This window comes from Eublepharis macularius, chromosome 3, assembly GCF_028583425.1.
Source record: "Eublepharis macularius isolate TG4126 chromosome 3, MPM_Emac_v1.0, whole genome shotgun sequence".
In the NCBI taxonomy this organism is placed as follows: Eukaryota; Metazoa; Chordata; class Lepidosauria; order Squamata; family Eublepharidae; genus Eublepharis; species Eublepharis macularius.
The window spans coordinates 73371099-73399082 of record NC_072792.1 but is presented as its reverse complement, the minus strand read 5'-3'; the positions used below and the strand labels follow the sequence as shown (position 1 = coordinate 73399082).

Sequence of the window (27984 nt, the reverse complement as noted above, 5' to 3'; positions counted from 1 at the left end):
GCTGCAGCTCCATCGGTGCAGACACTTGTGCAGTTTTCCCACTTAAGTCCTCCTTGTTCAAGGTATTCTGATGTGACCCGAAAAATTTCTTCTCCTGTTGTTTTTTCTGGCAATGCCTTGCAAAAAAAGAAGTTTTCTCTAATTGCATCACCATCCACAAAACGCACATTGGCCAAGAGTTGAGCATGTCCACTGATATCAGTAGACTCGTCAAGTTGCAATGCAAATTTCTCACTGATATGGATCTTTTCCAAAACCACACTTTCGATGTCTGCAGATATGTCATTAATACGTCTGGAAATTGTGTTGTCTGAGAGAGGGACTTTGGCTATTTCCTTAGCTGCTTCAGGTCCGAGCATCTCCTCTACAATAGCTTTGCAGGCGGGAAGTATTAATTTCTCTGCCACAGTGTGCGACTTTTTTGACTTGGCTATAAATTCAGCAACTTGATAGCTAGCTTTAAGAGCTCTTTCATTTACCTTTGTGGTTTTTCTCATGAAAGTTGCCTGTTTCTCCGTGTTTTCACGCAGGCGAACAAAAAAGTCCGCATTCTTGTTTTGAAGCGAAGGGTGTTTTGTTTGGAGATGGCGTTTAAGTTTACTTGGGACCATAGCACTGTTAGATAGCTTTTCACCACACACCATGCACCGTGGAGTTGGTTTCTTTGCATCTCCGGTGAAAGTAAATCCAAATGAAATATAGCTTTCGCTATATTGCCTTGTGCCAGAGAATTTGCTTGAGCTAACCATCTTTGCTTTCTTTTGATCCCCACTCATACTTGGGCTCTCATCTTGCTCCGAATTTTGTTTAGAGTCCAGTTCTTTCCTTTTCAAAAACTTGTCCATCACTGCAGTATCTGCTCCTGTCTCACTGTCACTCAGTACTTACTGCGCTTGTCTCCTCCAGATAGCCGCTGTCCGTCACACTCAGCGCTCTTCTGCTCATGTCTCCTCCAGATCCATCAGTCAGCGCTCTTCTGCTCATGTCTCCTCCAGATCCATCACTCAGCGCTCTTCTGTGCTGCGTCCGCGATAATCCTCCAGAGTCCAGATCCATCGGCGCTCTTCTGCGCATCGGCGATCTACTGCGATGTCTCCTCCTGTCTATTTGAATCTAATGATTGGTCTATTTGTGAGCCGAAGCCGCATGTTACAGATGAAATTGGAATTTTTCCCACGGCACACCAGACAATGTCTCACGGCACACTAGTGTGCCGCGGCACAGTGGTTGAAAAACGCTGCTCTAGAGGACCTCTCACAGTGCCCCAGTCCACTGCTTGTACGAGCTCCACTGAGGCCAGAGAGAAATCCCAAAAAGGGAAGGTGCGCACGTTCTCATGATGTCAGCCGAGTTCTTACTCCGCAACTGAAACTAGGATGCACTGGAGACGTCCTGGCCACGGTCGCCAGAATCTGTTACACAAAAGTGTTTTCCCCTTGCCCCTCCAATCCGCTGAGCAAAGAGGAGAATGAGACAGATAAGGGCTTTGTGAAAAGTATATTTGCAAATATAGGTACAGGCTACAAGATGAGCTCAGAATGTACCCCAGAACAAAGGAGCACATGTTACTTTTAAGGGCTTGTGACATCATTTTGGAGAAACGAAAGTCACATTCAGAATAAGGCACCTGATCACTTTTATACCTTTACATTGGACTATTATCCACCTTTCAATCTCGCGACAACATCATTTGTCATCCTTTCTTGGTCTCCATAGCAGCATCTTCCTTCATTCCACAACTGGTTACTTTTCTACACAAACTCTCTTCTCCAAAAGGGGGAAGGGGGTGGAACTTATAATTCTCTCTTTGTTTCTGGCTTTGCCTTTTTCATATACCCTCAGGAATGTCCAGTTATCTATCTTCAAGGATAGACATTCTCTCTTTCCATGTACAGTTAGGGAGAAGAAGGGGGGGGTGGCTAAAGACAGAGACCAGTTACTTTAAAACATAAAGAATCCATCTTATGCTTCTTGCTAGCTTAATATTATGGCTATATGATTAATCCATAGTCTTTACTAATATAAATCTGCTAGTCCCACACCTCTGTCAAGATGATTTGTAATACAGTATTTTGAACAAATGGACTTTTAAAACTTTTTGATTAGTACAAAGTAACAATAACTTAATTTTTTTCCCCCCAATGAAATATACCATGGTGGATTTTTTTTTCCAGACCGACATTGAAACTTTTATTAAGTAACATCCACAAATTTTCATCTAGATTAATAAAAATAGCCTTCTGGTTTTACCGTGCATTATCTTGCGATGCCATAGATACTTGCACAAATAAAGGAAAAATAACTAGAGAAGTATTTGAGTACTTTGGCCCTTCTTTTAAAGCAAATTAGTATTATCATTTCTGGAACAAAAAGGGTTTGTTTTTTCTGTCTCTGGCTTTCTCTGAATGGAGGCTGGAAAATGTGTCCCCTCTGTGGCAGCAGCAGCAAATTGTTTGGAAGTGAATGGGGAGAGCATCCACCCACCCTGTCTCCACTGTTTTCACTACTCCCCCACCTTTTCCCTTTCCATGCATTATATTGTCACAGAAGCACTGATGCAATGGCAGCCATGCCAGGCCTCTCCCTAGCTCAGCATCCCCCCCCCTTCCTCCCTTCTCAGCTGAGCCAGAATGCAAAGCTGCACCACCAGTCAGCTGTGAAAGAAAGAAAAAACCTGTTACAGGGCTAAATGTGTGGAGAAGGGGATGTGGAGCTTACTTCCTCCCCTCCCTCCCTAGATTTGCTGCAGAGAGACCACCCTACATATTCCCTGATGTGTTCAGTACATGCTCATTATCATGGCTTTCATTTTTTAAAAACGTTAGTCGCTCTGTTTCCCACTTTTAACGGTAGTGAATGTTTAGTAGATCAAGAATGAAATTGACCAGCTGTTGATTTATTCTTTGCATGATTAAGCGTGAGCTGCTTCTTAAAATTCTTTTGCACCTTTGGTAATGAGCAACCTCATAGTAACCATTTCAATGTTTCTGACCAATTTTTGTTTTGTTCTAGTGCGAAACAGATTGAGAACTATTGTGGGGGCATCTATCAATTGGAGGTAAATGGTGCACACATAATATTTTTCTTGTTAGTTACATTTTTGACAGTGTAATGCTCCATAGAGTTACTCCAGTTTAAAATCCTATTGATTCCAATGGACTTAGACTGGAATAAGCTCTGCATAGGATTGTACTGTAAGTGAAGCAGCCTTGAAACATGAAAAAAAATAACTCAATATATCTTGCAGCAATATTACCAGTTCTCTCTTGAATTACTTGAAGGCCTTTGACCTCACAGGGAATACTGCTTTTGTCTATTTTAGACTGTTTTTTCTTTGAATCAACATTTTTAATTTGATCTCATAGGCATTCTTTTATTGGATAGATGTTTTAGATCTGTTTTTATGGTTTTAACCACCTTGTTTATTCTTGAATAGAAAGGTGGGATATAAATTGTGCCTGAAGCTTAGCCACCTTTGTATTCTTCCTGAAACCCAGCCCCAGCCAGCAAAGCTACTCCTGAGGCCAAGAGACTTAGCAATGGCACAAAAAGGTTTTAGTGGGAAAAGGAATCTATAGATATGTCTCCCTTTTAGAGCCAGTTAATTACTGGTGCCATTTATGATTTACGTTTTATGATCTTTGTGATTGACTGTAATGGCCTTTGGCTATATGCAATAAATACTATCATTCATGTCCCCCTTTTGCATCAATGGAAATGCCTTTTTGCTTGCTCAGAGAGAGGGGGCCTATATGCAGTACTGTAGTAATACTTTGAAAAACATTATATTGGAAACTAGTATTATAGTGGTTTGCCTATGGTCACCACTGTGGTTGTGGCTGATCTAAGATTTGAACTGGTCACTTGGAACTCATAATTATAATTGTTATGCCACAATGTCTGTATTGCTCATCTTTACAGCATTTCTTTCTCCCCCTTCAAATAAAAAGAGTTTTTCAAGATTTTTTTTGCCAATTGTATCCTGAGGATTCCTCCCGCCCCCAAATAATTTGATTTGTTTTTTCCCCCTCAGTGATCATGTGCAAGCAATGAATGAAAGAAAAGCCTTGCATACACTTCTTGCTAAAAATCAAGCTGACCTGCCCCCTAGGAAAATGAGAGACAGCTATATAGAAGTTATCCTGCCTTTGGGAAGTCAGCCTGAAATACGAGAAAAATATCTGAATGCCAACAACACTGTCAGGTAATAGCAGAGGTATTGCTATGATTTCTATGACAGCCTATGATTGTAATGTCTTGCCACTAATGCATTTTTAATTCTAATATAATGTATGTCTTTAATAGGTTTGGTCGAATTCTTGAAGACCTTGACAGCTTAGGAGGTAGGTAACTGTCATACAATTTTATTTATCTCTTGACCTTTTTTATATGCAAGAAGGCCCTTTTATTTAGTACTTGAAACATTAAAAGTTATTTATAATTTTTGTCTCATAATTTTATGCAAAGGCTAACTAACGTAAGGCTTTGCAAGACTGCCTAGTGAGTTTCAGTGCAATCCTGTATAGAAGAGGGCCCATGTAGTGTGGTGAACTAGGATCTGGGAGACCTTTGTTCACATTCCTACTGTACCATGAAGCTGTTACAGTAATCCAGATTAGAGCACATTATACTAAAGCAATACATGTGTATTCTAGTGAACTTCTGAACTGTGCATGAACTCTGTTGTAGTTTTTTCTCACTTGTTGTATAATCAACACAGCTGTACTTCCATCTTTGATTGCTTATTAAAAATAGTGGACAGGATCGAGATTAATGTCCTCCAATCATGGAATGGACCAATGTTGATCATTTCACTTAACTGTTCCTGAAAATTTTACCATTGCTATGGGAATCTTAATGCATTTCATAGAAACTTTGGATTATTTTAAATTTAGAGTTAATTAGGAAATGTTAGCAAACCTAATTCTTATTGTTTTTCTGTGTTCCATCTTTGTAGGATTTATATTAATAATAATCATATGTTTTGATATCGTGCTTTTTTAATGTATTTCAGTACAAAGAAATAAACTGTAGAGGGACTCTGTGTGTCTTGATGGAGAAAAGTTTTGCAAGAAGAATCTTATAAATAATGTGTACTGATAAGCAGCACTGTTTAAAAAACAAGTTCTGTTTTGCAGGTCTTAACTAAGAGCCCTGTGGCACAGAATGGTAAGCAGCAGTACTGTAGCCCAAGCTCTGCTCACGACCTGAGTTCGATCCTGGTGGAAGCGTCGTAATACGACGTCCCCCCCATGGGTCAGTAATGACTCAGTGCTTGCACAGGGGACCACCTTAACCTTTAACTAATTGCTGAAAGCTGTCCAAGAGTAAAGATAAATCTTTAGTCTGAGACAGTTGAATCCTTAGTAAGATGCAGATAAAAATCAGTTACAAAGCTTTCTGGGAGACCTTTAGCAAGCCATTCTCCACCTCTGAACTACCTTGCAGTGTTCTTGTGAAGATAAAATAGTCATGAGGAGAATGACATGTGCTATCCTGAGCTCCTTGAAGGTAGGGCACTATTAAAATATACTAAATAAATAAAAATAATTACTTTAGACTAATCAGAACTGTGCGATTGTATTGTTAATAGCCTAACTGGGATTTGTCCCTCAGGATCAAGTCCAGCATTTTTTTGACTGACACACTGGGATGTGGAAGTTATAACCTAAATTAAATGTTACTGGTTATACAGGACAAAAACTGGTGGTAGACTGCGATTAAGCAAAATGCCCAAGATGATGGACAGGACTGGCTTATAATTTCATCTCATAGGTGTATGGTTCCTCTTCTTTCTTTTGACAACTGATACCATGTCACTGAGTTTAGAGGAAAACAGTAGTAAAGTCTACTGTGCTAATTACTCAGAAGTCTTTTTTTTCTATAAGTACAATTGCTGTGATTTTCTGCTAAGTGAGTGGTTAATATGGAAATTTGGAATGTCTTAGGGTGACATTACACATTATGAAGAAATTGGAAGGTAAGAGGAGAAAGTGAGACCAGTTGGAGTTTGCTCTTTTTGTACTTTAAGCGGGTCAAATTGTACATGACATTTCTGTTTCAAATTTTTAACTCTCAGTGTGTTCGTTGGCCCTACAGAGCAGAAATAGGGGGTCTACTATGGGTTAGAATTATTGTGTTACAGAATGAAATGTAATTCCCTTCCAATGCTGTTTGCCTGACTGGAAATGACTCCCTTTACCCTGCATTAAGTTGTAGTAGACAAGTACAAGTATCGTGCTTGCCTTTCCCCCCCTATTCACGCTTAAAGCAGCTCAAATAATCCATTTCTAATGGGAAACTGGCAGTGGGGGAGGGGGGAGAATGGGGGAGGGGGAGAATTAACTTTCCTTTCTCCAATACCATGGCCCTTATTGGTTGCTGAAGCTTTAGAGCAAGAAAATACATAAGAGTTCCAGTAATGGATCCCCAAAGTCATATTTTGACTTACTCTGTGTAATATCTGAATTGGGCACCCATACATTTCTCCATCCCTCCCTTCACACACGTAAGTAGTTAGGTGGGTGAGCTCCAGATATGTACTCTGCTCTCAATCTTACCATGGAGAAGATATGCAAATTCATGCTTCAGGCCCTCCACAATAACCATAAAAAGTAGAAGTATCAATCTCTGGTGGGAGTATCAGTCAATGGAAGTATCAATCAATCAGTCTTCTTGCGGCGCTGCTTTTATGTCACTTCCTAAGCCCCCCGCGCTGCTTTTATGTCACTTCCTAAGCCCCCCCCCCACGCTGCTTAGAGAAACCAGTCAAACTGTGATACTCCATAGAATTAAGTGCCACTGACATTGATACGACTTGCTTCCAAGGAAGCTGTATTTGGATGAACTGAGGACATCTAATTGAACTCTTCATATGACTGATTGTATAGCATATGAGAAGTTCTGTGTGCTTTCCTTGTTCATTTGGGTTCTGTGAATTATATAGAGACCACATTGTAAAGTATTATTCCACTCCTGAGGGGAAAAAGCCCCTTTATAAATGCAGAGAATAAATAGTGCAATGTCTGTTTTATCTTTCTACAGTTCTCATTTGTTACACTCACACCAAACATGAAGCTGTTCAGAGATCTCCTTTATCAATTGTTACAGCGCTGGTGGATAAAATTGGTACAGTATTATGTGATTTTTGTTAATAAATGAATAACAGCATTAGGAATGCACAGTGTATTGGCCTTAATTCTCACCCAGATGTTGGGGCAGAGGGGAGAAGTTCTTTCACCTCATTTGAATGAATGTTCTTGTAGTCAAAGTTGATATTACAGTAATGTGCACTAGGCTCCTCCAAACAGCAGCTGTGCATCTAGTTCCCTTCCTGTCTTTGTAAAATCTGATTAGGGAAATATGTGAGGTTCTCTCATGCATTTGTCTGCCACATCCTTTGCAGGAGCAGTCAATAATTTGGAATAGGATAGGAAAATGCCCACCGTCATGATGTCCCATGACACATTCTTCTAACTAGATATTACATCTGGAGAAGAAACAGATGCAGTGATGTCTGTTTCTTGTTTTCATCACTGTTAAGGATGAATGGGTGTATATGTTAGTGTGTGAAAGAGGGAAAATTGAGGATTTACTTTTTTAGCTGCCTCGTAAATTATTTATGTTAGAGGAAAAGGAATTACTTTCCAGCTACCCTGCTCTGGTTCTCTCATCTGCCTGTTTGTATGACTGAAGCATGGCAGATAAATATGGGATGTGGACCCTCTGTTAAGAGTCCCAAACTTTGAAGAATGCGTTTTGTCTCAGTACTTCTCACCAAATAGAGTCTGCTTATCTAATTTTTGTGACGGATCTATTTTCCAATGCCTTATTGCTTTATTTTAAATTATAAGTGTTGGTCATAGTTTGTTACAGATGACAGCTTTAGATAACCCCACCTCCTAAAATAGTGCTCTCAAATCTTACTTTCTCATTTTAAAAATCAATGAAGTTTTTTTATCCAAAATGGTGCTAGTTGAATGTTACTCCTGGATGGTAACGTGTTATATTAGATCCAGTGCAATGTGAGTCAGCTTAGCTGTGCTCAGGGTGGAGCAGGGTGTCCATTGTTCTGAATTTGTGAATGAACTCCATTTCAGCAATCTTACATTGTCATCTCCCCATGAAGTTTCTCTATTTGAGGACAGCCACTTTTAGGCCTTGGAAGATTAAAATGTTCTCCGACTTACATCCTGATGCCCTCCTGTGTAACACCCCACTCACCTTTTGGCTGGGATATAAAGGCTCAGGGATCTTCATTCATACTCATATCTGAAGAAGGGAGCTCTGATCTTTGAAAACTTACTTCCTGAAAATCTTTGCTGGTCTCTGAGGTATTGCTGGACTCAAATCCTGCTGTTCTACTGCAGACCAACATGGCTACCCAACGAAAACTTACTTCAGGCAGAGATGCTTGAACTATCAAACCATATAATTAATTTAATTTATTGCATTTCTATATAATAGCTTTGTTTTTGAATAACTTGCCTTCAAAATTTCCATTCCCTTTACTTTGGTGGGCGGTCCACTGGAAATGCCTCTGTGTCATGTGTATTATCCTTTTCCTGACATTTTATAGCTTGTGGTAGCTAATCATGCAAAGGAATTAACTTTCCTCAGACTACTAGAGAATCTAGATCTTGTTTTTAATAACTAAACTTCAGTTTTCATTATCAGATTCCTTGTTATATGTGTTTAGGCCTATGGAAGAAAGTAATTTATCCAGATTGTGATATCAAGTTCACTGGAAATGTTTCATGGGTAGGAAGGACATCAATGGAAGTGAAAATGCACATGCTTCAGGTTAGTGGCAACAAATTAGCACTTTTTGCCTATAAGAAGTTGACTTGCTAGAATGCAACCTATAATTAAAAGTTTACTTTAATGCTATGAAAAGTATTCATCATAATTTGTCAGGTTAATAGTTAAGGAAGAGCTACAAGACTCTGTAGTGTAGAATACAGAATCACAGAGTTGGAAGAGGCCATACAGACCTTCTACATACAGACCCCTGCCCAGTGCAGGATGAGCCTAAAGCATCTCTGACAAATATTCATCCAGCCTCTTCTTGAAAACTGCCAGTGAAGGGGAGCTCACCACCTCCCTAGGTAGCTGATTCCACCTTTGAACTACTCTGACCGTGAAAAAGTTTTTCCTAATACAAGCAACAGTCTAGATTTATTAAAACTCACAGGGCCAAAGTACATCTTTGTGTTTTTAAAGTGTTGAGTCTGTGTTTTTAAAGAGTTGGGTTCCCTGGTCCCAACTCAGGTTCCTAGCAGGCACAGAGCAGATGCCCGGAAGGGTTTTAAATAAAGGAGAACGTAAATGGGCTTGGAACGCTGCTGCAGGGGGAGCAGAGTTCCTGTCCCCCCCCAAGCTGTTTTCCTGTGCTAAAACACCATTGGGGGAATCATTTCCCAGTTTTTGCTGCTCCATGTGCACAGAATACTTCATATGGAGCGGATGAAATGAGGAAATAACCCCCAATCCTGTTTCTATGCAGGAAAATGGCTTTGGGAGGAAGGCAGGAGCCCTTCTTCACTGTGCAGTGGCGTTCTGAACCCATTTGGGCTCTCCTTTTGTCAAGGGATTTTTTTCTGGGGACACCTCTTCTAAAATCATATATGAGCATTCATTCAAGCGAGAAATGGACATAGAAGGCAGATTTGCTTTTGTGGCAAATTCCTTCCCCCTTTTTGCTAAGTGATTAGGCTGCAGGTCAGCGTAATCTAAAAACAAGTGAGAAAATTCCGGCAACTGTAAACATTTTTCCTGTTTTCATTCCATAACTAAGATTTCAGTGTTGGAAGTGATTACTTCCCACAAGTATTTCGAACTCATAACAAAAGTATGGCTCAACTTTTGAAATATTTGTATGACTGACCTGTCACTCGAGCTTGTCTGGTGCCATGTATTCTGAGAAAATGTAATTATATTTGGTTAAGTGGTAGAAGGGAAATTTATAATTGGCAGCAGAGTATTATTTTAAAAAATCACTTTCACCTTCATTTTAAAAAGTCATTCCCTCCAGCTGCTGTGTGGCAGTGGGGAACCCAAGCTGTGTCCACATGCCTCATGCCCAACTCTTTAAAAACATGAATGTGTAGTTTGGCCCACAGGAAGAGGGACAGAGAGAGAGAGATAATGTACTATCCACATCTTCCCACTGTAACTGTCCTTTCTAGGTCTTTGATCCTGTCTACTCAAGCTGTTGGTTGTAATCTAGCAAGAACTTCTCCTTTGAAAGTCTTACTGAAATAAATGGGTCTGTCTGGAGTTGCTTTTTTACAATGTTTGCATGTGATTCATAGCAGATTGAGCCTGAAGACCACAGTTATAATGGGGTTTGAGGAGGTTTGGTCCATGTTTTCAGTGATGGTGAATTCTGGCATGCTTCTTTAAGCTTGTGAAAAGCAGTAATTCAGTGGTAATTTGTTAAAATGATAATTGTATTTTTCACACTAACCAAATAACATCCATAATATATGAATTTACTATAAGAAAAACACTGCTTTTACTGAACCATGGTCTTCCCTTTTTACCTCTGATTCATTGCAAATTGGGAGCCAGTTTGGTGTAGTGGTTAAGAGTGTGAGACTCTAATCTGGAGAACCGGGTTTGATTCCCCACTCCTCCACTTGAAGCCAGCTGGTTAGTCACAGTTCTCTGGAGCTCTCTCAGCCCTACCCACCTCACAGGGTGTTTTGTTGTGAGGATAATAATAGCATACTTTGTAAAGTGCTCTGAGTGGGCATTAAGTTGTCCTGAAGGATGGTATATAAATCGAATGTTGTTATTATTATTATTATTAAATCATCAAAGTATTCTTTGCATTATCAGCAGAAACAGGGTAACTTGCCAAACACAATTCCCCTCCACCATCTTTTTCTTTTTTAGCTACAAAATGGTGTTTACTGCCCTGTGTTAGATGCAACTTTTGTCATGGTGGCCCGTGATCCGGAAAACAAAAGGTAACATTTTGAGTGAGATATTGGAAATAGTTGTATAATTGGGGAGGAGTGGGGGGGGTAGAAATGAGTTTCTAGTATTATTTTGGCAGGATTAAAAAATATGCAAGATTTTAAAATTGCTTCTTAAGAGGAGAGAGGTGACACAGTCAATGATTTCTGTGTAATCATTACATAAAATAGATTTTAACGTCTCTCAGACAAAAAAACATTTCTCAAGTTACTTCCTTAAATATGGTTTTCCCCTGATTCTGAGCACAATTTGTGCATTGCATGCAAAATGGACTGGAACCTCATCAGGAATTTACTGGAACAATTAAGTTTAAATAGTCTCTGTATGACAAGAGGACAGTGTGATCCTATGCAGAGTTACTCCAGTCTAAACTCAGCAAAACTAGCAGGCTTAGACTGGAATAACTTTGCATAAGCTTGCACCATGTATCTCAATTCATAAATAGTTTCTTTCTCAAAAGACGCTTGCCATTCTTGAATACCAAAACTGCACAAGAGTTTGCTTTGTCTTTTTAGCATTTTAATTAAGTATATAAGAAAACTGCGACAAAATACTTTTCATACCAGTACAGTCTTTTTTAAAGAGCATGAAGGAATGAGGGCAGAGAAATCAGAGGTTTTGTAATATACTTGGTAAAATATGAGATGGCTCTAAGTGATGCCAAGTTTGAGAATGAGGCACTTCTGGAAGAGTTCAAGTAAGCTGAAAAATACTGGGTTGCACATTTTTTATAGGGGTGATGGGAAAATGGATTGTACAGTCCTTTGGTCATTGAGTTCACCTCTCTCCTTGAGTATATCGCTCCATCTTAATTGTCTAGGGCTCTTTATAGCATGATTTCCCCCTACTCACAGTCTAAGAGTGCTCACTAGGAAATAGAAAATGGTTACAGTCTTTGTATAATGGGATGTTCAAAAGTCAGCAAAAGTTCCAAAATTATCTCCATAGTCCATGCATCTCCAATTTATTTATGGCCATTCTTATGTTATGAATTATGATGATATGCTTCTGTGCTAGGTTTCAAGCCATTTCTCTCCAAAAAAATTCAGAATGTGACTGGGAAAAAACAACATTGGAAGTAGCCCAAATTAAGCTTGTGATTATATAGTACCACTAAATTCTTGTTTAAGGGTTAGTATTACTTGAGGAATTACATGAATATATCTTAACCTGCATAGGAAGCAATAGAGACTATTTTCTCTCTCTTATATTGAAAACAATGCATGTTTCTGAGTGATGATAAGCAAAGGTTGCTCTCTTCAGATAGACATGCTGGTGCTTCATTTTTTTCAGAGGAAGTCACACAATTGCTGCCAAAGTGAAATAGTCAGCAATCACCTTGTTTTGACTACACTTATATATGTCCACAGGCCAGCATTTGTTAATCCACTGATTCCTGAAGGCCCAGAGGAAGAAAAAATCTTCAAGGAAGGAGAATGTATGTAATGTATTCTTTATGGGTGGGGGGGGGTGGATCTGGTCTTGCCCCAGTTTGGTGAGTGGCTAAGAGTGGTAGGACTCTAATCTGGAGAACTGGGTTTGATTCCCCACTCCTCTGCTTGAAGCCAGCTGAGTGATCTTGGGTCAGTCACAGCTTCTTGGAGCTCTCTCAGCCCCACCCACCTCACAGGGTGATTGCCATGAGGATAATAATAACACACTTTGTAAACCACTCTGAGTGCGCCTTAAGTTGTCCTGAAGGGTGCTATATAAATCAAATGTTGTTGTTGTTATTATTACAAGTAGGAATGAGGTGATTCAAAAATAGAAACAAGTACTATTTGGAAAATAACATGGGTTTGAACACTTGTGGAGTTTCTGTCTCAGTTGTTCTGTCTGGATTGCAAAAACGCAGGGCTCATTTCGAGGGGGAACGCACTGGAACACCGTTCTGGTAGTTCTCCTAAGAGGTCACTAGTCTGGTGGCCCCGACCACCTGATTTTCAGCCATTTTGGGCCCATTTCGGCCTGGATTGGGGCCGAAACAGCCCAGATCGGGGCCAGAACAGCCTGGATCGGGTCAGTGCCTGGAGGGGGAACCCCCCCTTGCCCAGCACCAACTGGGTCCAGGCTGTTTTTGCCCCAAATGGCCATTTTGAGCCATTTGGGGCTTGTTTCGGCCAGGATCGGGGCCAAAACTGCCAGGATTGGGTTGGTGCCTGATGGGGGAAGCCTTCTTTGCCCGGCACAGACCTGATCCCAGACGTTTTGGCTCTGATCGGGGTCAAAATGGGCCCAAAATGGCCATTTAGAGCCTTTTGGGGCCCATTTCAGCCTGGATCGGGTGGCTTCGTCCCGAATTGGGGCCAAAACGGCCCTGATCGGGCCACTTCCAGGTGGGGACCACTCCCTCGTCTGGCAGCAGCCGATTCCCGGCCATTTTGGGCCTGATCCTGGCCTTTTGGGCCCCTTTTCAACCATTTTGAGCTCAATTTCGGACCTGAATGGCCAGGATTGGGTCCAAAACAGCCAGGATAGGTGATATCAGGGTGTGTGGCATATGCAAATCAGTTATGCTAATGACACACTTCCAGTGATGTCCAGGGGCATGGCATATGCTAATGAGTTATGCTAATGAGTTCCTGCAGCTCTTTTTCTACAAAATGACCCCTGCAAAAACATATTTTTCAGGATCCAACCCATCTCTGCTTTTAAAAATATTTAAGGTAGTGTAGAAGATCCTAGGCAGATCAAAGCAAAACAGGATCCCCAGGAAAAAAGAGCCCATGAAAATAAGAGCTGCTATGTTTAGTTCACAACATAGACAGTGGCTAGCAGTGGTGGAAGGCAGGAAGAACAGCAGTGCTGCTCCCCGTAACCCAGTCAGTACATATACACATGTACATGCACACACACACACATAGTGCTGCTTAGGGATTGTGAAGGGAAAGTTGTCATCTGTGTCCTCCTGCTCTTTGTGGTAGGCTGCCTTCTGCTTTGAGAATTAGCCCATCAGGAGCAGCTGTCACAAAAATTAAGTTCTTGTACAGAATACTTTTTTTGTTTAACGCTGTGAAAATGTACTCTGTGAATTAGTTTACAAATCCCTATAGTGTGTTGTCATTATTAATTTTAAATCAGAGGGGAATTGGATGATATCCATAATGGAAGCTATTAGACCCTATAATTTTCAAGGATTATTTTTTTATTATGAAGTGAACAAGATCAGAAGAACTGATTTCAGTAAGGCCTCCTTGCTAAAAATGGCTCCTACTGCAGAAGAAAGAACCATCGTCCACGACATGTTTCTTAATACATTGGATTCAAGGTAAGCAGTGTGGTGACTTAGTTTCAGTTTCTTTCGACACAAGATCAACTTAGAAACAAATTTTGATAAAAAGGATATTAAAACTTCCACAGTACAACACAGACCTAACACTTACTACAGTTGGTTTGTTCACGGACTTATTAATTGATTATTATCTTTGTGATCTACACAAAGTATGACAGATGCTTATGAGTGCCTCCTGCAGGCCTTGAATGTTTTGTTTTGCCAGAACAATAGCAGGTAAGAACTTCCGAGTACAGAGGCTTTCGTAGTTGATTAGAGCACCTGCTAAAGACAAGGAAACAAATTTAGGTCTTCCAAAAGGGGAACAAGATAAACATAGACAGGCTTTTAAAAAGGTGATAGTGCTGTTTTCTTTAGGTGTGAGGTGAGATTTATGTTCTTTTGAAGAGAAAACACAAGCAACTAGAATGTTAACAAAAATATAGCATGAGCACAGTTGGCATACGCAACTCAGACTGGGTTAGACCCAAAGGTGCTGTTCTGCTGGTATTACGTAACTTAATCTAGTAGAACAGCACTTGCTTGTATGGAGGAGGGGAGCAAGTTTTGCCATCTCCCCTTCCACAACAGAGAATCTCCCGTGTGGTATTATGTCTTCACAATTGTTTTAATAAAGGATATATTAATTGAGTACTGTTTCACAAATTTGTTTATACAGAGTAAGGGATGTAATAAACAATTTGTATATTGTTTTGTTTCTCTTGACACAACCATATACTACACCATATATTGCAACCTCCCTAGACCTCAATTATACAGGCATCTTATGCGTTCTAAAAACAATTCATTAAAGTGTCCCGTGCTCAAAGTGCTATCATGGATGTTATTAAAGTGCAATTGCTTTTGGCATCTTATGACACTATTTCTCATATAGAACTCGATTTGCCTTGCATACAGGTACAATACAGGTACAGTATAAGGGTAATTCCAGACACTGTGAATGTCACAGATCAAAAGGACCTATAATCATAGGTTCACGTAGTTGGTTCTGTGACTGCATTCTCTAACGGACGGTCCAGATCCTTGTAAGGTCCGTTTCCAAGCTTCTTTCTCAAAGAGCACAGATGCTGGAAAATACACATAACAATATAATACATTCCCAAATTTTAAAACATACATTAGTATATTCATATTACAATATACTCACTCAAAGATTCATCATAGTTAACCTTCCATATCCCTCTTTGATTTGTCAATTACTTCCATTTGTGTCCCATTGACTAACAGCTGTATTATCTACAGAAAGCCATCCACGCCCTAATCACACAATCTCCGTCCTTAAAGTAACATTGTTATTATCCCAGAAAGCAGGTGTAATCGTTGGCTATATTTAAGCCATTTGGCATAAGAGTGTTGAGTTTATATATCCAGAATGTCTCCTTTTGATGCAACTCCCTATTTGCTGCTATGTGTTCTTTCTTCCGAGTTTTAAATAAAACGGTGAACAACATTTCCCTTTCACTATGCTTTTTTTCTAGATAATGCTGGACCAAAGGAGCCTCTGCTACATTATTCTTAATCCTAGACTGATGTTCACTGAGTCTCGTTCTAATGGAACGTGCAGTACTTCCCACATACAATAATCCACATGGGCATCTCAGGGCATACACCACTCCTTCCGTGCCACAGTTAACAAATTCTTGTGTGGTTTCAATTCCTAGTTGATTCAAGTCTTCTGTGGTCATTATTAGGGAGCACTGTTTACATCTACCACATCTGTACAGACCTCTTGGTAGTCCTGTACCCCTTGGGTCATTGTCATAGTTCAAGTCTGAATGTATGATCTGATCTTTAATATTCCGTGTCCGTCTAAAGGCTACTAAAGGAGGGGTCCCACAGCCTGGGATGTCGCTGACAAGTGGCCAATGTTTCAAAATTGCCCTTCTAATAGCATTGGCTTTATTGCTATAATCAAAGACCCCCACAATTCGTTCCCCTGTTGTTCGTTCCTTTGGTGTAATTAAATCTTCCCTGGCTGTTTCATCAGCACGTAGTCTGGCTTTAATTAAAACCCTATCAGGGTATCCCCGTTGTTTAAGATGTTCCTGCAAGATGTTACTTTGGGCAATATAATCAGACTCCCTGGTGGAATTTCTTTTTAGTCGTAAAAACTGACCCAACGGTAGATTAGCCCTTAGATGTCCTGGATGAAATGATCTATAATGAAGTAGTGAATTCTTGTCTGTTCTCTTCATAAACGGTTTTACTGCCAAGGTTCCATCCTCCTTCTTGTATACTGTCACGTCCAGATAGTCCACGGACTCCCTACTAGTATTCCAAGTGAACTTGATGTTGGGGTGTATACCATTCATCCAGTCCCCCAAATTCTGAATATCAACAGATGTACAGATGTGGTAGATGTAAACAGTGCTCCCTAATAATGACCACAGAAGACTTGAATCAACTAGGAATTGAAACCACACAAGAATTTGTTAACTGTGGCACGGAAGGAGTGGTATATGCCCTGAGATGCCCATGTGGATTATTGTATGTGGGAAGTACTGCACGTTCCATTAGAACGAGACTCAGTGAACATCAGTCTAGGATTAAGAATAATGTAGCAGAGGCTCCTTTGGTCCAGCATTATCTAGAAAAAAAGCATAGTGAAAGGGAAATGTTGTTCACCGTTTTATTTAAAACTCGGAAGAAAGAACACATAGCAGCAAATAGGGAGTTGCATCAAAAGGAGACATTCTGGATATATAAACTCAACACTCTTATGCCAAATGGCTTAAATATAGCCAACGATTATACCTGCTTTCTGGGATAATAACAATGTTACTTTAAGGATGGAGATTGTGTGATTAGGGCGTGGATGGCTTTCTGTAGATAATACAGCTGTTAGTCAATGGGACACAAATGGAAGTAATTGACAAATCAAAGAGGGATATGGAAGGTTAACTATGATGAATCTTTGAGTGAGTATATTGTAATATGAATATACTAATGTATGTTTTAAAATTTGGGAATGTATTATATTGTTATGTGTATTTTCCAGCATCTGTGCTCTTTGAGAAAGAAGCTTGGAAACGGACCTTACAAGGATCTGGACCGTCCGTTAGAGAATGCAGTCACAGAACCAACTACGTGAACCTATGATTATAGGTCCTTTTGATCTGTGACATTCACAGTGTCTGGAATTACCCTTATACTGTACCTGTATTGTACCTGTATGCAAGGCAAATCGAGTTCTATATGAGAAATAGTGTCATAAGATGCCAAAAGCAATTGCACTTTAATAACATCCATGATAGCACTTTGAGCACGGGACACTTTAATGAATTGTTTTTAGAACACATAAGATGCCTGTATAATTGAGGTCTAGGGAGGTTGCAATATATGGTGTAGTATATGGTTGTGTCAAGAGAAACAAAACAATATACAAATTGTTTATTACATCCCTTACTCTGTATAAACAAATTTGTGAAACAGTACTCAATTAATATATCCTTTATTAAAACAATTGTGAAGACATAATACCACACGGGAGATTCTCTGTTGTGACAATTACATTACCGTGTTGCTCTATTTTGTTGTACATCTCCCCTTCCACAGCAAACCGCCACTTTATCCTCCATGCTTTTTGAGATGGTTGCCTGACTCTCAGGGATCAGGCAGCAAAAGAAAGTACAGTAAGTTCTGATCGTGAATGTCTCTTCTTTTGGTACTTTTGATCCAGTCTGCTGTGCTGATTGTACTTTCCTACCTGATCCAATAAAATACACCAAAAAGTACTGATTTGATGTTACTTCCCCTTACTTCACTGTGCATTGAAGTTAGTGTCCATACAAAAAAAATCCTGCATTTATATGAGTGCAGGTTCACTTCATATGCTAAAAATGCTGCATGAAAGTCTTTCAGCATTTAAGGTCAAGAGACCTTGATTTATAAGCATTTCAAGGCAGCATACACAGATACCAAATTTTATTTCCACAACAATGCTGAAATAGGTTAAGGGGAGAGATAAAGTCCTATATCTACCCATGTGGTTAAGAAAACTTAATGATACTTAACTTTTCTTAATAGTGTGTGGTGATTTCTGCTGATTCTCCCCTTCAGATGCAGCAGCCTACTTAGCCATATGAAATTTTGCTATAGGTTGTCTGCATACTCCCAGGAACAGCATAGTAGGGGACCTGCAGTGAGGGGGGGGGGGGCGGAATTTGTGGAAATCTCCACCCCCTAAGAAAATTTAAATGCTATTAAGTTCTCTTAGTATGATTGGATACAGATTCCTGGCTGGCCTATCATCACTTAGTGGGTTTCATATCTGAGTGGAGATGTGAAACCCAGTCCAAGTCCCACACTGCATTTACTACCTCACACTGACTTTCATATGTTCAAATAAAAGCAGAATCTTCCTGCATGGCCATTTATTTTTGTGTGTGCAAACCCAAGACTACTACTGGTCTCACCATATATATGGTTGGAGAGGAAAAGGAGATAAATTCCAAATAGCATATGGTAGAGAGATTAAGAAAGAGTTGCTTGATAACCTTGGGCTGGCAGTGTTCTTTATTGCCTAAAATCAAACTTGCTCCTGTTTTATAGGACAGTTAGTTTTCGGAGCCGTGTGTTACCACCTAATTCCATGTGGATGGAAGATGCAAAACTCAAGGGTCTGGAGATCTGCCACCCGCAGGTATTTGCAATCTGTTACATAAACGAAATGATGTTTGGTTTCTTTTTCCTCTGAGTAAGGAAGTGTTTAAGCTCTTGATCCATGATCTTTCATGCCTAAGATAAGTATTTTTCTAATTAAAAAATACAATATCTATTGATGAATGTATTTATTTATTTACTTCATTGCTCACTGAGACTTAAGGATTGGAAAAACCAATATAATAAATACAATAAATAATGCAGTAAGAAACTAAGTTTTGATAAATGTTCATGTTTATGAAATTAGGCATGAATCCTCTTCTGCATAATTGCAGTATTTAAAGAAGGTTGTATAGGTCTGATACTCTAATATTTCTAGATGAGGAAGAGAACTCACCAAGCAAATTGAGAAAGCACTGCTGGTTAGTTGGCTGTGTTTGTGTGAATAGTGTAGAGGCAAGGGGTTCAGCTGCCTTCCAGGAGGACATCAGATACTTCTGTTGTTTTTATATGTAGATCAGAACTTGGTATCTAGATTGTCTCATCAAGTTTTCTTTAGGGGGCATGGTTCTCCTCTCCCATGTGCACCAGTAATCACATACACCAGCATTGCTGATATACCACTTGATAGAGAGATCTAAATAGAAGGCTGCATATATTACGCAATTCCACGCATGTGCAGTGCAGACATGAAATTTAGTATTAGCTACAGAATTTAGCATCCCGAGATTCTCTGTTTTCTCTTTGTAAATGTTTCTATTTTTAAGCTTGAAAGTGCCTGTGAAATGTTTGGTGAAAATTTAAATGAGGATCTTGGTAAAGTTCCAAATGATTTCTCTGGTATAGAACTTTGAGTTGGTTTGGTTTTTGTTTTAGTGCAGTGTCGAGCTGGTGGAGGGCATCCTTGCATTATTGTGTTGAAAGCCCGTTCTAAGTTATTTTGCTTTTTATTATTGCGACTTAACTTTTACTGTACACGTAGGTGTGCTTTTGTTATGATGCATTCTGCTAGTAGGAACCAACACTGCATACTTATTTGTGACACAGAACCACAAATGCAGAAACACTAAAAGAATGTTTTGTGTAAATGTTCAAAATTTGTTGTCTATTGATACTTTTGAATATAGGAGCGCAACATTTTCAATAGAATCTTTGGGGGATTTCTCATGAGAAAAGCATATGAACTTGGATGGGCTACTGCCTGTAGCTATGGGTAAGTTGGAAATATTTGAAAAAATTGTGCCCATCAGCTTTCACGGGTATAGGGAGGGTGATGCTTACCTGAATCTTTCCCTAAACTTTCTTCTTCCCCAAGATGGGCTAGTTATGCATGGGAAGTTTGGATAGGTGTGAAAAACCACAGAATGTTCCATCTTGATTCCAATACTCAACTGCAGCCTCACTGCCATCTTAACATGTAGTTATTTTCTAACCATCTAACTAACATAAGCACTACCAAATCAGACCCTTGTAGGGGGTGCTATTAGGCTGATTTTTCGTTCTGTCAAAAAATAATCAGTCGTTTTATATTGTAATATGTATGCCCTACTACAATAACAGATCTGCTGGAGTTAAAGAAGAGCTTGGTGATGGATTGTCAGTTGACCTTTATGCTAAACTAGCAGCAAAGCCCGTTGTGTTTAACAATACAATGGGCTCTAGCTGGGCCTTGTGAGGACCTGTGGGCTTGCACCAGCCTGATTTGGCCTCAGACAGGTGGCAATCAGACTGGTACAGAGCTCAGGAGCACTCCAGGGCCCCAGCAGTGTCCCTGCGCCTTGCACCGGCCTGATACGGCTTGCCTTTTATATAGTAGGATATTTGTAGTCCACCTTTCTCACTGGGACTCAAGGCAGATTACACAATGTGAGTCAATACAGAATATCAAAGACCATTTCAATAAAACATGTAATGCATGTATCACATGCAAATTTGGGCAGATTTCAAAACCCCTCAGGGATCCACGAAAGAGCTGCAGAAATGCTGAAACAGAGCACAGCTAATTCTATGGCTGATGTATTAAACAATAGGGGTGTGCGGCCATTTGAAGGTCAGGAAGGGCTGGAGAAGGCAGCTATGGCCTTTTCTGCCGCCTCTGCCGCCACACAGCACTGCAGGGCAGTGAGGAAGGCTGGAGCCGCCTCCTCCGGCCCTTCCTGCCCCTCAATTGGCCACTGTGCGGTGGCCATTTGAGGGGCAGGAAGGGCCTTTTCCATCTCCGCTGCTGTGCAGCCCCGCAGGGCTGCAAGGAGGGCTGGAGCCACAGCTGCACCACCTCCTCCGGGCCCGCAGAGGCCTGCAGGGCAGCGAAGAAGGCTGGATCAGGCAGCGTGCAGCCCCACAGGGCAGCAGGGAAGGTAAGTGGGGGTTGGGGGGGACATTTAAAGGGCCCTGCCAGGAAAGGGGCCCTTTAAACTTTAGCTGTCAGGCGGGGGAATCCCGCCCCCACCTGCCAGCTGATAGTTTAAAGGGACCCACTGCTTGCAAGAGGCATGGAAAGGGCCCTTTAAACAGGCTCTGAAGCTTCCCAAAGCAATCCGAATGCTTCAGGGAAACTTTGATTCGGGAATCCCTAATCTTTACAAATCGGGTCTGATTCCGGTATTTTATCCAAATCAGAAATCCGAAGCGCACACACTTATTAAACAATACAGGAACTACTCAGTGGGATCATACTGAATAGCAATAGTAACAGTCTATGGTCCCTCAATTTTTAATGAGTTTTGTGGTCCCTCCCAGCCCCTTTACCCAGTGCCCCTCCGCTTGACTCCATGCAAATCTCAAGCTCTGGCTGCCCCATAGTTGGGGAGGGAAGCAGCCCCTTCAGCCTGGCCCTTCTGCAGCTGAGCTGTCATTGGGTTTCAGTATGAGGATGTACTAAAAGGAATGACACTGGAATTAATTGGAGAGGCCTGAAGTCCCATTGGAGATAACGGGAGCCACGAATGCCAATTTACTTGCACAGGTTCCATTGAAATATATTAGAGCACAAAAAAGGTACAAAGAAAATGTGGAATGGTTTTCCATAAGGGACTCTATTCTGGGACTGGAATGACAGCCCCCAGAGAGGAATGACAGTTCCTGGGAGTAGCAGAAGTGTTCTGCGCCTGGAATGACAGCCCCTAGGAGTAGCAGAAGCATTCTTTGACTGGAATGACAGACCTCAGATTGTAATGTATTTCAAGGGAGCCCATGCCAAGTAAATTGGCAATTCTGGTTCCCATTCTCTCCAGTGGGCCTTCAAGCCTCTCCCATTGTTTCCAATGGGCAATCCTGTCATTCTTTTTAGTACATTCTCCCCCCCCCACCGCCCCAGTTCAAGGGGGGCTTTGGAGAAAAGAGCGGGAACTGGGCTGCCGCTATAAGCTGACTGGAACCCTGCTGAGTGCGAGTGTGAGTGCAATCTAAAGTGCCAGGAAGTCCCAGTTGGCCGCCTTGCTTGCAGGGGCAGTGCCACCGCTTGGGAGGCTTCTGTGGGGCCCGTGCCGGAGGCTCCCACTCAACAGCTCCTCCTGGAAGCCCGCTGCTTGGGGCGCTCTGCCCTCTTGGCTCCCAGATGCTGAAGAGGGGCCGGGGAGCCTCAGCACTCCTTGCAGCCTCCAAGGAGGCTGTCATGGCAGCAGGTAGGCAAGATTGCTGCTAAGACACGCTTTTTATCCCTGCGAGTGCCCCTGCGTCAGAATAAAATGTGCGTTGTCTTGAATACGCTTTCTGAATTATGTAGTAAGATATGATTGTGACTAAATATGTTTGTAGCAGAGTTTCCATGATTTAGGGCTGAGAATCAGTAGTGTGCCAGGAAACACACTTTGCTAAACTTCTTCATATAATTAATATTTAATTAGACACTCAGGATATGTCATAAATTTAGGTTTTCAGTTTGTGTTATTTATAATGTAACATGTAGCCTTTTAATATATATATATTTGTCTTATTTCAGAAGCTCTAGACCTTATGTGGTAGCTGTAGATGATATCATGTTTCAAAAACCAGTTGAAATTGGATCCTTACTATTTTTTTCTTCTCAGGTAAATACATTTTTATCAGTCTTAATATATTATATTAATGTAAATCACTTATACCACTCTGATAGCAGTTAATACCAAGTTAGAGGAACCACTGGTTTCCATCATTAAACAGAAAAATATCATGTCTGTCTTGTTCAGCTCTGTAATTGCATAACCAGTATTTTTTCCCATTTTAACTTATAAGGTATGTTACACTGAAGACAATTTCATCCAGGTTCGGGTACACAGTGAAGTTTATCATTCAAATACTAGACAACACCACACCACGAACGTCTTCCACTTTACATTCACATCAGAAAATCAGATACCTAAGATTATTCCCAAGACATACGGTGGTGAGTGGCTGTTTGGATGCTTCACTGCAAATCTGTGAATGATGTTCTGTGATTAGTTTAGTGTAGTAAGTAATAGCTGTGAATAGAGATGTGAAGCCCAAGAAAAAAATTGGAAAAATTCAGAAATTCATTCCCCCTCCTCCCATTTCACCCCCAAGTTCACTTTTTCATTTTTTCCAATGGAAAAATTGGATGTTGAGTAGCACTGAAAAATCTCCTGTGAAGTATTTTCCCATTTGGAATGAGTGGAATGCATCTTAAGACAAGTTTTTCGCACTCAAAATGTATAGCAAGACAGTGAAGATTTTTTCAATTTGTCCAGTGGAAAAACTAGTAAATTTGAAGGAGTACTAAAAAAAGTCATTTCCCCTCCTTTTGTAATGACTGAAATGTTTAGGCAAGGTTTTATTTAAAATGAATACTATGAACATTTTACATAAGACAGTCTATAACATTATATGTTAAATAATAGTTCCTATGTATACTGTAGATGTATACAACATAAAATTATAAAAACATATTTATCTGTGGCTCCCAAATGTTCAGAAATGTTACATTTCTAGCCTTGTAGGAAAATAGGGCCAGGAGGGTTTGAGTGCTGCATGGTAGCTGCTTATGAAAGGCTTAAAAATAATTAGAAAACCCTACAGAGGCCCACAATGCACAGGCAAACAGTCTGTGAGTTTTCTAGTAATAATCATGTAGTTTTATGGAGGACTTTGTCTTAGCTTTAGACATCACTATTACTGCTCTGATTACTGTCTGTTCTTTCAGAATCCATGCTGTATTTAGATGGGAAGCGGCATTTTGATTCAGCTACGAAAGCACCCACTGCATAATAGCCGTGCAACTATATAGCTGTCTATGGAAGGTCATTATTAAGACTTGGAAGCTTATCAAAGGATGGTGGACAAGCATTTCTACTCCTAAAAAAACATGATAATGAATATAGAAACATGTCCCAACTTTTATATATGAATATTGTTTATTGCTATTTATATAAATAGGCTTAAGTTTGTTTTTCTAGTTCTCATCCTTTGTATATTTCTTAATACAAAAAAAGATACCTCAAATATAATCGTCAAAGGAAGTGATCAGTAGTGGTTCTGATAGGGTGGGTAAGATAGGATAAAATGAGGGATCTGCAAGAACTAGCATCTTCCCCTCTTGTATTGGCTGAGTCAGGCTCCGCCCCTCTTGCTGCCAGCTCCTCCCCCCTCCTGCTCCAGTTGCTGCTCCCCCTCTGAATTGATGTGGCCTTCCCCTCCCACTGCTGGTTCCAGTTTACCCTCCCTCTATCCCTAGCTACCTCTTCCTGGTGGTGGCTGCTGCCACTGAGACATAAGGCACCTTTTTGGCAACCTAAAATACCAAGGTTTGTTGCAGCATCTGCAGAGACCATGCTATTGGGATGGGGGGTTACCTCTAAATTGCTTTAAAAAGGGGGTTTATGCAAACCTGGGAGTTTTGATTTGCTATGTTTGCCTATCTGCATGGGTGTCAGCCGCTGGATATTACATATAGTGATCAAAATCTTGGTTGTGAAAGTCTAGTCTTATCTTGAAAGTCTATATATACACCATTTAAGCTCTTAGATTTTTTTGCCTTTAAACTTCTATGCTATCATTGACTTGTACACAATTGGACAAGAATGCATACCAACTGGAAAAGATTAATTATACATGCAAGGTCTACATGTCCTTTATCCCAACTTAATATGGCAATCACTTCACAGGACTTGTCATTCTATGGATAAAGGAGTGTGAAGGCTGTTACAGAGGAATGGCCATATACTTGTGCAAATTCCCCCTGCTATGCTGCCAAGGTCTCTCTATTAGTCCTGTGGTTGGACTTTATGAAAGCTGCTATTTTCTATTTTTGTGGACTATTCACAAACTACTCAGAAAGCTGGAAAGTGAAGGAGAATCATAGAACAGAAGATGCTTTTTAGAAGAACCTGCAATGTTGCTACTTGTTGGACTTGTCTTCAATTAAGTGAGGAGTTACAATTCATGAATACAACCTTTCATAGTCACAACAGATGTTGAAATGTTTGACCCAAACCATGTGTATGCTTTAATAAATATATTTGGCTGAAGTAAGATAAATGTTTTTGTAGTTACCAGCTACAGTATCCTCCAAGTTTGGCTCACATTTTATCTTAGTACCATGGTCTCAGGATATAATTGGAAAACATGATGAAGCAACTTCGTTGAAGCTTATCAGATTTGTGCCTGGTGACCCTATGTACTCTGCCAAGTTCTATAAAGATGGGATATAAATTGACCAAATAATAAGCAAGCTTCAGTAATAAGGAGCCTATTTATTATTTGGTTAAATGATTTTCAAACTGGATTTGCAGACAACTTGGGATTCCTTGAAAACTAATCAGGGGTTTCATGAGAAACCCCTGATGGTGGCAAACTTCTCTGAAAAAAACAGCTCCCACTCAGTTTTCCCTCAGCTCCCACTCGCTTGGCTTTCTGCGAACTGCAAATCTTGAAATACTCAGCAAGGCTTTTTTTACACAGGTAATAGGGCTGTACTGTAATTTTAATAAAGGGATAGGGACTCTAAACTATACTGCATACTGCCTGTTGCTGTAAGTGTGCTTCTGCTGGGTAGTTTCTGTGCCATTCAATATGTCATGTGCTTCAGCTTTGTATCAGATTTCTGCTTTTCAAATTTCTGCAGGCTATCTCCAAACTTTTTCAGCCTGCGGGTACATTTGGAATGGTGCTACCACAAAATGGCTGCTACAGCTTACTTTCAGTCACTGTTAAGGCCCTTGTGCCATGAAAGCGGTTTCTGCCAAAGCAGTATTTTTAAGAATCTGCAATCTACTCCAACAGCCAATCAGAAGCCAAGCTTTGCAAAAGTTCCAACTGGCCCCACCTACTTTCTAAAAATACTTAGCAAGCACCAGGAAAAATATCAGGCTCTACATTGGGTACCCCTGCCCTGTTGTATTTTGAATGTCCCTGTGTAATGTTGAGTCTGAATGAAAACTTAAATACCACCCTTTGGGAAACAAGTATGGGGCAAACATTTATTCTTCCTTTATGCTTCTCCTGAGCAATACATAAACACTTGGAAAGATGTCCTCCTGGAAGAGCCCACTAATCGCCTCCAGCAACCCTGAATATTTCTAGTCACACTCTTTTCTATCACTTTGCAGTGTGCTTACACAAGGGCATAGGTAGAAAGCTGTTGGAGACTTGTATTTGAAGCATGGAGAACCTTGGTTTACCATAAATCATGCAGAATGCTGAAATTATCCATGATACAAGCAGGAAGTGAAGGCTGTAATACATACCTAAGCAAAGTCCTTCCACACCTGGGCATGACGGTCTAGGTATTGTCCTAGGCAGTTGCATCTACAAAGTGCCATTCTATGTATTGGTTTTATATATGGAGTTGTGAAATGTACGTATTTTCTGCCAGCAGTAAAGCATCATATATGGGTAAGGTGATGATAGCTGGACCCCACTAAGACTTGAGAACATCTGTTTTATTCTTTCAGGTTGATAGCTGTGTTGATCTGCAGTAGATGAGCAAGGTTTGAGTCCAGTAGGGGAGAGGGGTGTTGCTTTGTTTTGCAACACCCCTCTCACTTTCAGACTGGGATAAAAAGATTCAGAATTCTCCATTCCTATTCATATCTGAAGAAGGAAGTTTGACTCTCAAAAGCTTATGCTCTAGAAACTCTTGGTTGGTCTTTCAGGTGTTGCTGGACTCAGACTTTTATTGTTTTAGTTATATTGTGCATTGGCTTCTTGTTTTCACAGGAAAAAAGTTGATCAGCACTCTGAACCCACCTCTGTACCAACCACGATACCTACAGTCAAACCTAAGCAGTGTTACACCATTCTAAGCCCACCGACATCTGTGATCTTAAAAGGGTGTAACTGCTGAGGACTGCGCTGCAACTCCTGTGAGATGCCTCTTTTAAAACAAGAACTGAAAACTTCCAGGGAGATAGAGGCCAACCAGCTCAAAGATCTTATGGACGGGAACATTCTTCTTGGAACTTTTGTGCAACTGAAATGGAAGCAGTGCAGAATGAATCCAGGAAACTTCAATGAAACTTTGCTGGGAAAATCCATACAATCTTGCCCACCTCTACCTGTGCAAGGGGCCTTAAACAATGCCTCCTTCTCTGAACATAGGACTAGCCATTTGGCAGTGTCAATTTAGAACTCTACCTGAAGAAAATTCTTGAGAGTGCAAGGCTACCTAATTAACATTCACGCACATTCTAAACAGTCTAAATGTCTTTGAGTGTGGATGTAGGAAGTTGACCTGATAATCATTGAGGCTGATGGAGACTGGGGATAACTGCACATACTTTTACACCCACTTTGGTGATCATCAGCCCTTGGGCAGAGGCCAGGTCAAATGGGTTTTCATCTATAACTGAGCGTCCACAAAAGAAGCAAAAAAATCCCAGCAATGACCAGACGCACAAATAGGGATACGTGCCTTCAGAGAGACAGAGACTCCACTGGGAACTTCCTCATCCTCAAAAACGTGTCAACTTGTAGCTCAAGCATCTTCCAGTTCCCATTCTATTTTTGTGAAGAATATTGAAAACGCGTTTTTGACATGGAGCTTGTCTGTTATTTCAAAAAAGCATTGAAGTCTGATACTTGAACATCCCTAGTAGGACCGAAACTGAGGGTGATTCTTCATACTCCACTTTCTTGTAATGGAAGTTGGAAGCTTCTACAAGACTCCTGGAAAC

At 40.5% G+C, this 27984-nt stretch overlaps 1 protein-coding gene across 3 annotated transcripts in view; it reads left to right on the top strand.

The window, feature by feature from the left end:
* Positions 1–25348, top strand: part of ACOT9 (acyl-CoA thioesterase 9) — a 40068-nt gene extending 14720 nt beyond the window's left edge. For all 3 annotated transcript variants that reach the window (XM_054974315.1, XM_054974314.1, XM_054974313.1), the window contains 13 exons: positions 3013–3058; positions 4034–4204; positions 4306–4343; positions 7045–7128; positions 8699–8802; positions 10900–10973; positions 12354–12421; positions 14140–14251; positions 18827–18917; positions 20005–20090; positions 22818–22905; positions 23090–23240; positions 24015–25348. In XM_054974315.1, coding sequence (XP_054830290.1) covers positions 4050–4204; positions 4306–4343; positions 7045–7128; positions 8699–8802; positions 10900–10973; positions 12354–12421; positions 14140–14251; positions 18827–18917; positions 20005–20090; positions 22818–22905; positions 23090–23240; positions 24015–24079 — 1116 coding nt within the window. In that variant the 5' untranslated portion in view covers positions 3013–3058; positions 4034–4049 and the 3' untranslated portion in view covers positions 24080–25348. The remainder of the gene's footprint in view (positions 1–3012; positions 3059–4033; positions 4205–4305; positions 4344–7044; positions 7129–8698; positions 8803–10899; positions 10974–12353; positions 12422–14139; positions 14252–18826; positions 18918–20004; positions 20091–22817; positions 22906–23089; positions 23241–24014) is intronic.
* Positions 25349–27984: the final 2636 nt, after the last annotated feature.